This window comes from Micropterus salmoides, unplaced genomic scaffold, assembly GCF_014851395.1.
Source record: "Micropterus salmoides isolate LMB-PRFRI ecotype aquatic unplaced genomic scaffold, ASM1485139v1 Ms_hic_scaffold_5, whole genome shotgun sequence".
Classification (NCBI taxonomy): Eukaryota; Metazoa; Chordata; class Actinopteri; order Centrarchiformes; family Centrarchidae; genus Micropterus; species Micropterus salmoides.
In genome coordinates, this window is record NW_024044237.1 from 34625822 (window position 1) to 34641686 (window position 15865).

Below are 15865 nucleotides of genomic sequence, written 5' to 3' on the forward strand. Positions count from 1 at the left end.
GTGCAAATGGCTCTAAATAGTTGTGTCTTTCTCGGACACTTTAAAATGCTTCCACATTGCCGACATGTCAACGTAATTGTCCGTTAAATTTTATTCGGCCTTTTGACCTATTAGGCCGAATAACACCGAAAGTGCTTTTTTTTGCTATTTTTGGCCGATTAATTCCGGTGGCCGAACATTTTGTGCATCCCTAAAGGATCTTGTGTGGAGATTTTCAACAAAAATCAATAAAGTATGTTGGATGATGGCGTTCAAATGCTGGAGGAAATGAAGGAAAAAAGGAAGGAAAGAACTAAAACGCGTAATGTGGTCCACCAAGACTTTATGGAGACAGAATGTTTTCCTGTCATCCTCCTGTTGTCTTTTCTCTCTTTCATTCCTCCGTCGCTCCATGATGAAGTCAGATAAACCCCCAGAGGCCGGGGTGGACTGTCGTTTATCACCACCTTTACTCCACATCGACTGTTGCCTCCTCGTCTCGGCTGCGGTGTCGCTTGGTTGGTTGGACACCAGGGTTTTTAAAGCAGGAAATAGATTTATACCTCGCAGGGAAAAGAGGGGAGGTTTGGGGGGGGGGGGGCTATAAAGAGTGAAAACCCATCAGAGTGAGAAGCAAAAAGGAGAAAAAAAAACAGAAACAAAGTAGAGACTCTTTAATTTCTCTTTTTTCAGCCTCTGTTTTTTGTTCTGCCTTCAGAAGGAGTCAGAGGGTGAATTAATTTTGGATTTGGAAAACGAGGAAGAGGAGAGGAGTGGTTGTCTGTTTTATAACTTCTCTGCATGAGGCTGGAGGGGGGGGGGGGTATAGTTTTGACTTCTTAAAGCATCAAATATTGTTGTTTGATAGCAAAATAACAAATGATTTTCATCTTCATCGCTCTCCTGCTAATTAGTGAAAGAACGAATGACATTTAAATATCTATAGTTCTTGTTTTCCCTTCTGTCTTTGAGATAAATCTGTCTCCCTTCATTTTCTGCCAAATCTGACTCCCCCCCCCCCCCCTTTTTTCCTCTTTTCCTCTTTTCCTCCACTTTCATCTCCCCCTCACCTCCCTTCTTTCCTCCGTCCCTCCTCCCCTTTGTCCTCTTTCCCAGCTCTGTGTCGATTAATTAATTGCCGGCTAATTTAATTTCTCAAAAAGTAATAACTTGTTTAAGCATGAATAAAGACTGACAAGGCAAAGTTCTAATCTGCCCAAAGTTTAATTAGAGCCGGCAAGGTTTCCACACGGAGCAAAGACTGGGGGGTCAGAGAGAGAGAGAGAAATGATGGACTGATGGAGGGAGAGGGAACAAAGATGGAGGGAAAAATGCCAAGATTTCTTGAAAATAGCAGGCAAGCTAAAACTGATTTAAAAAAAAAAAAAAAAGGTATTTCCTGCTGCCACACCCAGAATCTGTCCTCTCACTCTCAGACAGAAAGCTCATTTCATAAATGGAGACATTTAAATACAAAACGGTATTGATATTTCAACCCCTTTGCGTCAGTTTGTAACGCACTGGGAAGCCCTCAGCATAATTTCTGAACGCTAAAATTAGGACAGAAAAGGTAAGGAGGTTGTTGGGATGGATGGGTGCGTCAGAAACTGGACGTTCAGCAGGGAGACCGTTGTTCGTTTTCCGTGTGAAACAAAATGTCAAAAGTAAATGTTTTTAGCTAAGTAACGTTAACTTACGCAACTTAAGTCACGTTATTTTAACCTCAAACCACAATCTTTTCCTAAACCTAACCAAGTGTTTTTGTTGACTAAAAATTTCACAACATTAAGTACTGCTAATGCTTTTATTTTGAAAGTCCAACCACACGTTGCATATTTATTATCAGCACATTCTCGCTCCCGACTCGTCACATATTGACGCTTGGTCAAGGCCCTTTGACGTTGCTTTGTAACGCCCTGGGTGCACCTTTAGCGTCATTTATAGACGTTTATGGCGCCGCGGTCAAGCAACGCTTAGCAACAACAAATATGCAACGTCCAGTAAAGTTAGCAACAATAAATATGCAACGTCCAAACGCTAGGATTTTGAAACATCTCCATTTTGAAACGGCACGTCCATATGTGACGAGTGAGTACCTTGACCGTGGCGCCCTACACATCCCAAAACAGCGTTAAAAAAGCGACGTGAAGGGGTCTATGTGACGAGTTGTGAGAGTGCGAATGTGTTGATTCTGATTGGCTGGAAGGCTCTGACACTCATTGGTGGTCTAGAGTAGGGATGAAACGGCATGGAAATTTCATATCATGATTATAGTGACCAAAATTATCACGGTTATTATAACGGTGTTGTAAAAATGTGCCAAACAATATTAAAATGTACTGATACACACACTGAAACCATTTCAACAAGTTTTATATTGAAAAATACAAATGCCATTTTGTTTGCATAAAAAATAAAATACCTTTTGTAAACATATGAAAATCATCTAAGTGTGCATTATCAAGATTTTATATTTTATATTATATAGGTAATACAATGACCCCGTGCACAATTACATGAAAATAAAGTCTTTAGAAGACAGTGAAGACAGAGTGCAATGAGCCCAACAACTGACGTAAATACAGAGGAGTCTCTAGCGTTTCTAGCTATGCTGGTTGGTTGACTAAACGGACGAATAGACTGCCGACACGACGCATACAGCAGCAGAACAACGTGTAGCGTTTTTACAAGAGCAGCAACACTGAGAGCTTCAGTTTACACGCTGCTAGGAAGTCAGAAAGACAAACCAAAGCTAAAAGTTAACTCACCTTGCGTTCACTATAAGGTCATTTTCTTCAGTCAAGTTTCCCTCAGCGCTCTCATAAAACTAAAATACGACTGGGCTTCAGTGTACGGAAATAATAACCGCTGGGAACTTTGCCATGGGTTTACCGTTAAACCGGTAATTGTTTCATCGCTAGTCGAGAGTACACCTTCACATGACAACACACATTTCAACATAACCTTTAATCCATTAAAATCTTAAAGTACAGGAAAGGGCAGACGTCACGAACAGATTTAATGACAATCCGACACACATTTGTTGAGATTTTTTGGACAGTAGCACCAACGGGATGACCCGGCAGTCAGTTTTCAAACAAACCATCACTGCATACTGAAAACCAGAATACATTTGTACCTTCTTGTTGAGGATTTTGTTCAGCTTCCATTGTCTCATTGATTATCTTGCAGAGTTCTGTATAATTGGTGTGTTATTGTCACCAACAGCATTATATTTTAGTAAGGTTCGGTAATAGTTTTGGAAAAGCTTGTAAAATCTTTATAGGAACACGGTGTGCAGCACACAGTGACAACCCAGGATCGCACTGAACCTCTGAGGGAAAGCACACGAAAGACCTTGTGTGTGTGTGTGAGTACAAGCATCACTGAACTGAGGATTTGATTTGATGTGTGACTGTGAATACAGATTCAGGTTTACAGCCGTGTGTGTTCACATCCCTGTTCAGTAAAAACTACACTGTTGTTAGTTAAGAGAAAAATCTAAACCATATACACAGTAAATATGTCTGATGGGAACATAACCAGAGTCCGAGGTCATGGTACTCTGCCGGGAAGGCGGATTGCCCTTTCAAGTTCAGGTGTGTCAGGATTTTATTCAAGAGTGACAGTCACTAAGAACATGCCATTTGCAGCACATGCACGCGGACTGGAGGTAGAAAGTAGTGAAGGTACGGTAGCTGAGATGTGACAAAACAGCTGCTTTATGAAGCATGGCGGTTCAAATGACTTGCAGAAGTAGCATGATGTTGTTACAGGATCACATGGCTTCTTAGGGGAAGACTGGGGCTGTGTCCAAAATCCATATTTGTGCCCTATTTACAAAAGACTGACCTAAATACTTGCATTTTAATTTGGTGTCTGAATACTGTGAAACCTATAGCGCCTTCAAAACATTCCGCAATGAAACAAAAATGTCCATGACCCAATCCCAATGCCCCCCCCCCCCCCCCCCCCCCCCTTTGATTGAGTGCAAGAGGCTGCAAGGGCTCAAAATGCTATAAACAGGAATGGGACAGCATTTATTATTATCACCTTGACGACGCTGAAACACGTTGCACACTTTTTATTTTATGTTTTTGCCTGATTTTTACAGCATCATTAAGGACAAATAAAATACCAGTTGAATAAACGAAAATGAACAATTAAAGTCGAACAATCCTAACAATTTAAGCATCACCGTTGGTTTCCATGCTTGTTTGTTTACCGTTCTTCTTCTCTTAGGGCCCGTGTCCACCAAAGATGATGTGCTGCAAGTAAGGTACTTAATTTTACTGAATGTAAAAATGTCACCACAAAGTATGTAGGCCTGCTTGCTCTGCATGAAGAGAAGGCTGAAACATGAGAGGACAGACGTGGGTTCGTGAGATTTTGAGGACGAGATAATAATGTGCTCGGTGTGATTTGTTTGTCCCGCCCCCCCTGCACTGTGATTGGATGGTTGGGTAAGAAGTGACAGTGACGAGCGCAGTATTTTTCTCAAAGTTGAACATTTTTCAACTCTCGGCGACCGGAAAAGACGCTCAGCGCCTCGTCACGCTGCTGCCGTTTTTGCTATGTTGTAAAAACGTGGCACTCCCATTGCAATGAATTGAAAATAGACGCTGGCGTCAGGAAAAAAATGCTTTGGTGGACACGGGCCCTATTAAGTCAGATTTGCCTTGATATTTCTCTCGCTTCTGAATGTCCACTGGTAACCCTGGTAACCCCTGTGTTTCCTGTCATACCGCTATGAACTGTGGGCAATTCCCTCAGGCAAAGTCTGCAGAAATGCGACTTATGAAAAGGGTTTAAAAAGGGCTGAAAATGTCCACGAGAGAGCACTTGACAATTTGACAGTGGGACGGCCCGGACTTCCCGGCAATGCGCCTCAAAGTCTGTGAGTGTGGACATGCTCACTTTACTCTCTGGGCACAATGCAATCCCTCGCAATTTGTAGACAGCAAACGTTACTGCCTGTGCTGCTCACGAGCATCTCAAATCTTATTTTAACGCTCACTATGGAGTCTTTTATGTGGACGCCATAATCATCTGATCTATGGCTGCAGATAACGATTACATTCACTCATTTGGCAGACGCTTTTTTGGTAAGACGCCAAAGTGACTTACATTTGAAGAACAACACACAAGCATCAGCAGAGCATCAAATACAGCACGAGGTCTACAACTGACAATACATAGTAGTAAGAGCTCATAGCACGTATCACATCAATGGAGTAAATAACTAGGGAAAGAAGTTAGAGTTAACAAAGTGCAATCAATACAGGATAATTGTAAGGGGACAGGAGAAGAAGAGCGCAGGAAGTGCATGTTAGAGGTTAGGAGTTAGAGGTGTTATCAGAGGAAGTGTTCTCTGCAGAATTTTCAGGAGTGGCGTGTGGTAGCTCGTTCCACCATCGTGGTGTCACAGCACCGGGATCAGCTGTGTAAGTTAATGTTACAACCCAAACTCACGGCCCAACCAGGCAGAGAACAACAAACGCATGTGTGTACTTACTTTGGCCAAACTTCAACTCAACAATCAATCACGATTTCAGTTCAATGCTAAAGTTGCTGTTACTGTAACCTTGTCGGGGGTCCGCTCCGTGGACTTGATGATAGACCTGTTGCCGAGGCGACATAAGTTTCGTGACATTACAGAGTGGTTGTGTCCTTCTTCTTCGTCCCTCGCTATTTTCTCTCTCTTCCTCCACTTTGCAGCGGCATCATAATCACGTCGTGTTCACACAGCGTAGCACATGTGCGACAGTAATCAATGTCTGTGCGAGACAGTATGCTATATATATATATATATATATATATATATATATATATATATATCTGACACTTTGACCATCCAACACATAGAATAACAAATTCTGTCCAGTGTGATCAAGGCCCGTGTTATAGACTCTTGGAATGAGTCTAAGTCAGTAACATGTTTCTAAAGCTAAGGTATCCTAGTGTGCGTGGGTTGTTGGCATCACCGCTGATTGCAGCAGCATGTCGTTTGCTTTCTCCTGGACGTCTTTGAGCGTTCAGAGCAGCTGCACCTCCTCTCACTCCTCTATTGTTCCTATAAGATAAATTGGAGCCATTGTCATCGACAGAGAAAAGGCATTAATTGAAGGTTTTCCTGCTGTAGCTTTAACTGCGACACGAACACTCGCGCGCTCTCACACACACACACACACACACGAAACCCAGCTTCAAAGTAATTAAACACATTAGCACTTCAAGCAGATGCAGAAAAAAAAAAGAGAAGCTCTCTTTTGTGTACATTCGTTTCCATTTATCACCCAGGACTGAGCGGAGAGAGGGGAAGCACGAGGATTTAGCATATCTCTGCGACTAAAGTGATGGAGCGGAAAAGAAGAGGAAGAAGGGGAGGAGGAGGGGAAAAAAGGGAACGAGAGGAGCCAGTCCGCCCGGGCTCTTTACTCCAGTCGACAGCGTAAAATGTCAGATACTCATCTGGAAATTATTTTCATTTCATACCACTGACATCCTCCCAAGCGGGGACTCTGAAATCTAATTAGTTTGACCGGAAAATGGTGACCAAGGTAGCGGAGTGTATTATGCAGGGAGAGAGGCCGCCAGGGCGAGCGAGGGTCCCCGGGGTTAACTGAAACTCAGGAGTGTAGATAAGGGCTACAGGGGGAAAAACTCAGGAGGGCTACTCCATTTTAAATAGCCTTGACTAATGGAGGCAACCTTGAATTCAGCGTCATGGCCCTCTGACAGCACCGCCGCCGAGCCTCGCCGAGCCTCACTGAGGGTACTGTAGAGAGAGGAGGAGAGATAGCATTTCCTCCTCCAGGGGTTACCGTAGAACTTTTCAAACTTCCTTTAAGTACTGATGAGCAGTGTTGGGCTCAGAAATTGTTTTTACTATTACTAACGTACGTGCTATTACTGGGTGATAAAAGTAACTAGTTTTCACTAGTATATACTATTATCACTATTACTATAGTACTTTCACTGCCACCCCCCCAAAACAAAGCAGTCTCTCCTGACTTTTTAATCATGGCAGTAGCTGCTTACAGCCGCGGAAAGAACATCTCTCCGTGTCGTCCTCCATTCTTCCTAGCTTCTTGGCTAACAGCTGACTTGAACAACATGTGATCGGTGCCGCTGAGCTACAGCACAATCGCGTGTTCATGTCAAGGACGGTGCTTTCAGTAACACGGTGTTACTTGGATTAGTAACTGAAATAATATTACTGTTTTGAAAAAGTAATTAGTTACACTACTAGTTACTGGGGAAAGTAATATTACTACAGTAACGCGTACGTTACTGCCCAATACTGCTGATGAGGAACCCCAAATCGCCGACCAGTGCTGTTGCCACTTCGGCCATGTAACTCTCTGTTATTGATGAAAGAACACTAACAGTTTAAAGTCCTCGTAACGTCCCCATGAGGCCGCAGTGTTCTTCTGAGCCTCCAATGTGGAACATCTAGACTGAACCTACAGAGGATTTAAGTGTTCTTGGAGGTCTTTTCCGCTGTAGGTACCCACATGTGCAGCCAGTGTCAAAGATGACGATACTGAACATCATGTTTTTACTTCCATCTAGAACAATCTCCACCAAAGGTTGACATTGGTAGTAGAACAGGATAGCCAATATGGATGTAATTCTTTGGCACCTAGGCTGCATTGTCATGGGTCTTGTTTGTTGTTTACCCACTTTTGGGATGATTTGCATGAACTACTTTTTGGGCACTATTTAGAAGATGATACTACACGCATGTTCCAGGTAGTTTCAGGGTCTGCCAGTCAAGTACATCAAGTACATAACAAGGGCCACTACAACAAACATAGTTTCTTTCACCAGGCAGACATGGAGAAACAACAAGTGGCCAAACAGTGAAAAAACGTAAAACAGCATACAAGATAAGAGAAGAATGTGATGTGGGATAAATAATACCAGCATTACTTCTTCCACTGATGAAGTACTGTATCAAGCAGCTCATGAAACTGTCCTCTTGTCGCATTTCTAATGTGAAGTTTGTCCTGAGGGAGGCTCTCATTGGATCCAATCATTAGTGTAAATCCTCAGAGAAGCATGAGTGTACTCAGGACATTTACTATAAAATATTCTTTTTTGTGTACACCTAGTAATACACCTCACCCCTAGTTGCTCCAGAGGTGTGCAAACTCTGACATACATAGCAATTGTAAGTCACTTTGGATAAAAGCTTTAGCAATGTAAACGTACAGACTTGCGTTGTCATCTTAAGGCTTTAAGAAACAATCCAGTTGATACACAAAATGTGAAAAAAACACAGCAAGATACCAAAAAAAACCCAAGACGTTTTAACTTAAAATCAAAGCCCGTATTCGGTTCTTCAGGTGACAAAGTTCTCAGATGATTGTGATGTTTGTGCTTTAGTCACTAATGAGTCTGCAGCAGGGAAACTGTTGCGTCAGCAGGTTTCATCAGCATCTGATCAGCCTTCGTGTCTCCTTTGATGATGATCTGCGTTGAAGACGGGTAGCTGCAATCCGCTCGTGTCCACCGCCAGAGGAAGGCCTTATTAGCCAAAACCGTTATTGATCTTAGACGCAACCCACCCTAACTGCTAAAACTCTTCCTCCCATCATGCTCGCCAATTAGCTCCATCTCAAACTAGAGCCAATTAGTTCTTGTGCTTAATTAGGACGAACACGACCCCCATCGGCCCGGCGCTAAATCCTGTGATTAGAGCTACAGATCGCTGTGCTGAGGGCCTGAACGCGGGGTCACACTCTGATTGGCCCCCGCGCTCTGTTTGTTTTGTTTTTTTAATCAGTTATTGTTGTATATTGAGTCATGTGTCGAGTGCATATTAAGGACTTTTTGCAGTGGGACAGTACCTACATAATAACCTACACAAACATATATAAAAACGCATAACATGCATGTATATATATATAATATACTGTATACTATAATTCTTGAATAACGACCATGGCTTTCATTTACCTGAACTGCAGAGCAAATCAGAAACAGGATTTTTACTTGTTGTTATAAGTAAAGTTTATCAGACGTGTCTCTACTTTCTGTTTGTTTTTATTTACTCATGATGATGAACACCTTCTCCATGTTTCCCCCTCCCCCTTGACAAATTACATTAAAATGTTCGATTCCACAGCACTAATTCTGTTGTGCCATAACTCATACTGCCAATTTAGATCTCTGTAAAACTGTTAATGAGACCACACTTCCCTGTAGTGTGCACGTAGAGAATGTTTCACATTAGAAGCCTTTAGTGTCTCAAAGGGCATTGTTTCTTTTTTTCCCCCCAGTGTTGTCGTTGACGAAAGCTACCTGCGGATGTTGCACGTTAATAATGTGCCAGGAATGGGAGTGATAATTCCCTTTGCGCCTGTGGAAGGCTGGTAACGTGAAAGACCTGTGCGCACTTTAGCAGGAACAGATGCGTTTAGCTGACTTAATCGGGGAAAAAAATGGCAAAAGATGAAGAAATTGGAGTTGATTAGAGACTGAAACTGTTTTTTTTTCTGTTAAAAATAGTATCAGGTTGGTGAGTGTGACTTGACTTTTGTTCTATAGTCTTGTCATAATCTACATACATGCTCATACTTACACATTAACATGCAATTATAACTAACAACTTGTAAAAAGTGGGAAAAGACTGCGTGCATTATCTCCATTGTTTATCTTGTTTGTATTATTCTTAGCATGAGTATACGACACATGTGCAGCATGACTTGCGTGCTTTCATTTGAGATGAGGACGTGCAGTCGACAGGTTGTATACTGAAGCAACAATTTGATCACATCATGCCACTAACAGAGTGACTGAACAGAAGGCGAGCTTCCTGTTTATCTCCTCTTATACTCTTAAACATCACCTGTTCAAAGATGGCTCCCCTGAGAAAGACGCTCCACTCTGACAAGTGTCAGAGAGCTCGCGGTGACAAAACATAAACAGACAGAGTGGTGAGTCTTCCAGGAGGAGCGTCTGTAGCTGAACTCAGGAGGATGAGCACAAAGAGGACTGAAAATACAAAGTGAGACGGGTTGGATCCTAAAGCCCTTTTGGAAATGCGTTTCTCTCAGAATGAGCCAGTTTTTTTTTCTGATTGAGGTTGGAAAATGCAATTAGCTCTGGAAAAAGTGAAGGTCTTGAAACTAGATTTTGACACAGGGAGCATCTTTAAATCATGGCATCAGATCAGGGAGTAAACAGGTCTTGCCTCAATGCCCTCATCCTGTCAGTTGACATTGTGCTTTACTGGTGCATATAACCAAACTACTTTTTAATTAAATTTTCACAAACCAGTTGTCTCACGGTAAGCCTGCAGCTTTTTCCGGCCTCAGGGACGGGCTGCTCGCAACTCAAGGTTCAGCTGAAACTAGCTGCTGGAGACGTATTTTGTAGAAATCAGATGAGATGAAAAGAGGTTCCAATAGCATTTATTGACGAAGTCAGAGGTCACGGTTGTCGTTTAACAAAGCTTCCCTACAGGCTGCAGTCCAGCTGAGCTTGGAGTCCTTTTCCTATTGTTGCTATTGAAGTGAGTCAAGTTTAGAGTTTGTTCAGCTGTGCAGCTCCGAGGGCGCCCGTGCTCTATAAGCCTGCTGCTGACACGACGTTCAGAGGCAAAGCGCTTATTAAACAGCCGCTCTGAACTCAGCAGCCACTCGCACATGACTTAACATTTTTGCAAGCACCTTGCTTTTGCATGGGAAGTGCTTAAAAACTAAAATCCACGGCAGCGGCGGCCGTGAGAATGTGGGGAGGGGAAAGAGGGGTTGAGAGGGGAAGTGGGGGGGGGCGGCCGCTACTCAGCACTCCCCTGGATTAGAACGTACACATCAACCCGCAAACAGACAGAAAAGCCGACTATAGCTCCTTTTTGCAAAAAGGAGGCAATGAATTTAAATTATGCATGAAGCAGAGAGCATTTTGGGAAATAAGCGCCATTCCCCGGGAGGACTGGCAGCCCCTCCGCCCCCTGCACGCCTCCAGCCTCCAGTATCAAAGAATGATCTAATGTCACGCACAAAAGAAAGGTTACTTTCTGCATACGCATTGATATTTCTGCTTCCATCGCTGACCTTTTTCCATTCTAAGCTGTGATTTTTTTTTTTTTAACTCAGCCCTGCGTCCGTCTGTCTGTCAGTTTCTGTCTGTCCTCATGCCTGTCTCAGAGGCTCAGGATTAAAGTTGTAATCGTTATAAAACAAAACAATCTAGAGGGTAGAAATCATGACCTTAATATTCACATCATCAATATAAGAAAGAAGACATCTTCTGTATCTGTCATCTTTCATCGTGTCATTTCTTTTGGGTAAAGAGAAAAGCAGCTACAGTGTTATTTTTGCCTTAATTGGGTGTTTGTGCAACATAATTAACGCTTTAACGAATCTGAGCGTTTTTTTTTTCCTCTTTAAATCAGCTGATCCTGTTTCATGCTCAGCATCCGTCGTTTGATATGTGCTTTCCGTCTTTCAGCAACAAATTAAGCGTCGTTCCTGGCACTTTGTGAACTATTAGTGACTTTAAAAATACACACTGAGCTTTAATTAATTTCTTTAAAATGGAGAGAGGTGTGTGTGTGTGTGTGGATGAAGGGATAATGACAGTTTTAATCAGCATCTCCAGCTCCTGCCAGCCTGTATGCAGCTGAACTGTGGCACTGCGCTCTCAGGTTTGTTGGTTTTTAAAAGCAACATTTACTAAGAGATCTGTTCCTGTTTGTGACTGGAAACCTTTATCTGTCCTCTGTCAAATACAGTTCTATTTATGGTCAACTTTAACTCTTAACTGTATTATCTCAAAGGAAATTGCACTGCAGCCTTTAAACCAGGCTTTAAACCAAAGCACAGAGCACATACAAGCATCCATTCACCAGACAACACAACAAAGAAACATCATAAATATCAATAAAATAGACAAGAAAGAGGAGCAATTAGATCAAATAAAAAACAGAAGCACTTGTAGACACTTAACTTCTGGGCAGCAGGTATTTACATACTTCAAAAATTACTGAAATACAAACTAACTAGAAACTATGGTCCATCACAATAAGGTACAAACAGAAAGAAAGGTAGTGCAGAAATGATTTACAGTTGGGAATTAACATAAAGAGAAATTCACTCCCATAAACCATCTGTCCTTTCTCCACCCATTTCATTAAACCAACTGCTTCCAAATCACCAGTACATCCCAAAACATTGTGTAGCATCAGTCTGTCCAGTCTGGTCCAAGTTCAGTAACGTTCACATGTGGAGAATTTTGGTGGGAATTCAGTTAGCAACTGGTGAAGTTGTTGGAGCATTTAGCAGCTAAAGAGCGTGATAATTTTCTCATGTGTTGGACATCAAACCAGAGCAGAAAAAGCGAGTAGATATGGACATAAGCACAAGTCCAATTGGATGATTAGGAAGCTGACATGCCTACATGTTAGCCACAACAACAGGTTTGTAGTTCTTCTCCTTCAGTTTCATCTCCATCTCTGACCCTTTTATCCTCTGCTGTTGTGTCCAGGTTACTCATGCTTTCTTTCTCTTTTTCCTCTTTCTCTTTGCAGACCTCAGGCCTCTTCCCGACGTGGCGATGACCGGTAACTGCACACACGAGTGCACCGAGTTTGGCCACTCCGACTCCTGCTGGATGCCCGGCGAGCCTTCCCCCAACCGCAAGGTGCCCAAGAACGCCCCCAAGCTCTCCACCTTTGTGCCTTACCAGGAGATAGACGGGCAAGAGCAGCTGATGGCCAACGGCAGCCCCAAGCCCCTGACAATGGAGGAGCGCGGGACGGGCAGTGGCGGCGGCAGCAGTTCCAAAGTGGCCAACATGCGGTTCATGACGCCTTACAGCAGTGCCTACCCTGGGGGCGGAGACTCGTCTGGCAAAGACTGTGGGCTGGAGGAGATCCCGCTGAGCCAGGCGGTGGAGTACCACTCGGCCACCACTCCGACCGGCCAGACCTCCAAGAGGGAGATCTACCTGTGAGGGCGCAGCTCTCCACCTTAAAACCCCCAACCCCTTCCCTACGCTCCTCCTCATCTCCCCGTCGCTACTCGCCACCTCCTGTCCCGCCCCCTCACTGCAGCCCCCTGTGCCTATTACTCGCTGTGCCGCAGCACCGACTCCCCCTTCTTCCTTTTTATAACTGTATCCACCGTACAAGGCTTTAGATCCTCGTCCACCTCGCCCGCCGCCACCCCCCCACCCCCCCAACCCCGTCCCCTGTAGAAACCAATCAAATGTAAAATAGAATGAATTAAAATCAATTGAAGAAAACACGCGGCTCCTGCTGCTGCGGAAGGAATGTAAACTACACCACATCGTTGTGATAATTTAATGGGAAACTATTTAGCTACTCACGTATTTGAGTTGGATTTTTGTGTGTTGCTTTAGGCTACGTTGCTGTGTTGGAACGGAAAAAGAAAAAACACCTTCGGGGGGAGAAGGGAAAGAACTTCTTGTAAATCCTACTTAAGTATACTGTGTATTGCTATCTATCCTGAATTTCTTTTGGATTGGTTGGTTTTGTTTTTCTTTCACATTTTTCTCCGTTGACTCCGGGAAATACATCTTTGAGCCGAGTTGCATCAAATCAACTGGGCTCGTTTTAATCACAAACAGCTTGTCGTTAATGTAAGACATTTCGCAGAAACACGGCTGTTTTTCAATCCCCGGACTCGTTGTTGTTGAGAACTTTTTCAGGTCTATTAATTTTTTTGCTGTTTTTTTTTCAGTGTACAGAGCTGTAAATACTACAAACTGTGACAGAGGAAACTGCTGTGTAGGTGTGGATCCGTGGCTGTCGTGCTGTCTGCAGATCTTCATGTAACTTCGGATTGATGGACTGAAAACCTTCGCATGTACAGAGAAACGACGCCGCGGTGTTCGCCGTCACACTGCAGGAGCATCACAGACAGTGCCGACTTAAAAACACAAGACTTTTTATTATTGTTTCTCTCCTCTGCAACTTTACAACAGTTAAATTTGGGTTCATGAGGGGACAAAATCCTCAGAGGGGCACCGATACAAAGAAAGTGCTTCAATCAGTGGATCGGCCGAAGCTGATTATCACCGATTTATATTATTAATGCTCTTGTCAGTAGTATACCATAACATGAAAACTTAACATGTATGTATCAGACAGTTAAATCTTTTCAATCCAAAAAAGTCACATGAAAATACACACATTTTGTTTGTGCAGAAGAATGACTTAACTTAAAAACGAACAATTCAAACCCAAACATGTGGGAAATCTAAGAATGTAAAGTCCTTCTAGCTACCCCAGCACTGAATGAGCAGCAATTTTGATAAACCAGTGTGAAAGTTGGTTTATAAGTGTTCTATATCGTTGTAAACTTAATATCTTTTTGTTTTTGGACTCTGTTGGTCCAACAAAACATTTGAAATCACCACCTTAGTCTCTAGGAAAACATTCCAAAAGGTTACATGATTAACCGATGAATCAGAAAAATAAATTACAGATTTATTGATCCATTTCTTTGATCCTTACACCATACAAGATAAAAATAGTTTGTCTTGAATGTGGCTAGAGGAAAAGTCATTGAAACCAGATTGCTTTGTCCTCTGGGGAGCAGGAATGTCCACAACCAGTTGGATATCTGTCTGGCCAGTCGCTGTGGAGCTATTTTAAAATTAAAGTGTCCAACACACAGATCAACATCACAATTCTTAATCAGCGTTCCAGCAAGGATCATACACCAGCTCATTTAAAAAAAACAACTAATGAACATTATATCAGTCAGGATTAATGAAAATCTAAAGCTTAATCCACAAAGCGCATGTTGATTAAAACGTCTGTTGTGGTTTCTGAAACGCACACAGAGAACGTCGCAGCAGTGGTGGGTCGTGGTAACTGTGGTGAATATTTCCCCGCTGTGTTTCTGAGCTTGAAGGAAGAGCTCTCTGGTCAGCGTCGCCTCTCGTTAGTTCCCACCTCTTTACCTCCTCAGTGTGAGGCCGAGCTGTTTGGCATTTAGCAGAAGTATTTATTAAACCTGTTAGCTATGTGCAGCGGCAGGGGAGGTGGGCGCCGCTTCCTGCGGTGCTGCAGTCGCACAGGAATGCAGGATTAATGACACCTGTATAGGCTTTCAGTCCACTAACACCCACTCCACACAGCGCAGCAGAAAAACTCTAATTACAACCCGAGGCTCTGCACATTACTGGCGATAATTTGCGCCAGTAAAAAGCGAGCTGGTTTGCAAGTTCATTCATTCTGAGCCTGGTGTTCACGGCTGCTGAGGGTAATGTGGGATTTCACCTGTCGTGATGCGCACCAGCTGAGACTGGATGGATGAAAGGGAAGGCACAGTGAGCGTGCGCTGCAGAAAATCTCCCTAACAAGTCATTTAGTCTCTTACTGAGTCCTGAAGTCTTGAAACAAAGCAAGAAATCAGCCTGTGGAGGGAGATTATTTCACCAGTGATAAAAGTCAGTAAAAGAACGGATGAGTGGATATTTTACTTCAGCCTTAGGGTCTGAACCCGATGGTGAAACTTAACCTTAAATCAACTCATGCGCACTTGCAGATTACTAATCCATTGTCCCATATACAAAATAGACATGATAAAACAAAGAAACAGCAGTGCAAGCTCACAAGACTAAATCTTAGCGCCAGCTTACGTCATAAAATTATCGTGACGTCTGTCTTGATGAGACCTGAACGGATTGTTTGAGGACACTACCGATAGCACACATACATAAAATGTAAATCACTCAGTACAGGAATTCAAATAATATAACATATGGTGACATAACAAAATATACTCAACAATGAAATAGGAATGTGGCAGCTATACGTGTTTTTATGTTTTAATATGATTATGTTGGAGTCTTTGACAGCAGCATCTTCCCCATCGACCATCATTATAAAAGGGGTGTCTCT

The 15865-nt window shown here is 42.9% G+C and overlaps 1 protein-coding gene across 1 annotated transcript in view; it reads left to right on the plus strand.

Moving 5' to 3' along the window:
• Positions 1-14450, plus strand: part of pcdh1b (protocadherin 1b) — a 240338-nt gene extending 225888 nt beyond the window's left edge. The window contains exon 5 of the mRNA XM_038699688.1: positions 12521-14450. Within this exon, the coding sequence (XP_038555616.1) occupies positions 12521-12945 (425 nt within the window). The 3' untranslated portion in view covers positions 12946-14450. The remainder of the gene's footprint in view (positions 1-12520) is intronic.
• The last annotated feature ends 1415 nt before the right edge of the window (positions 14451-15865 follow it).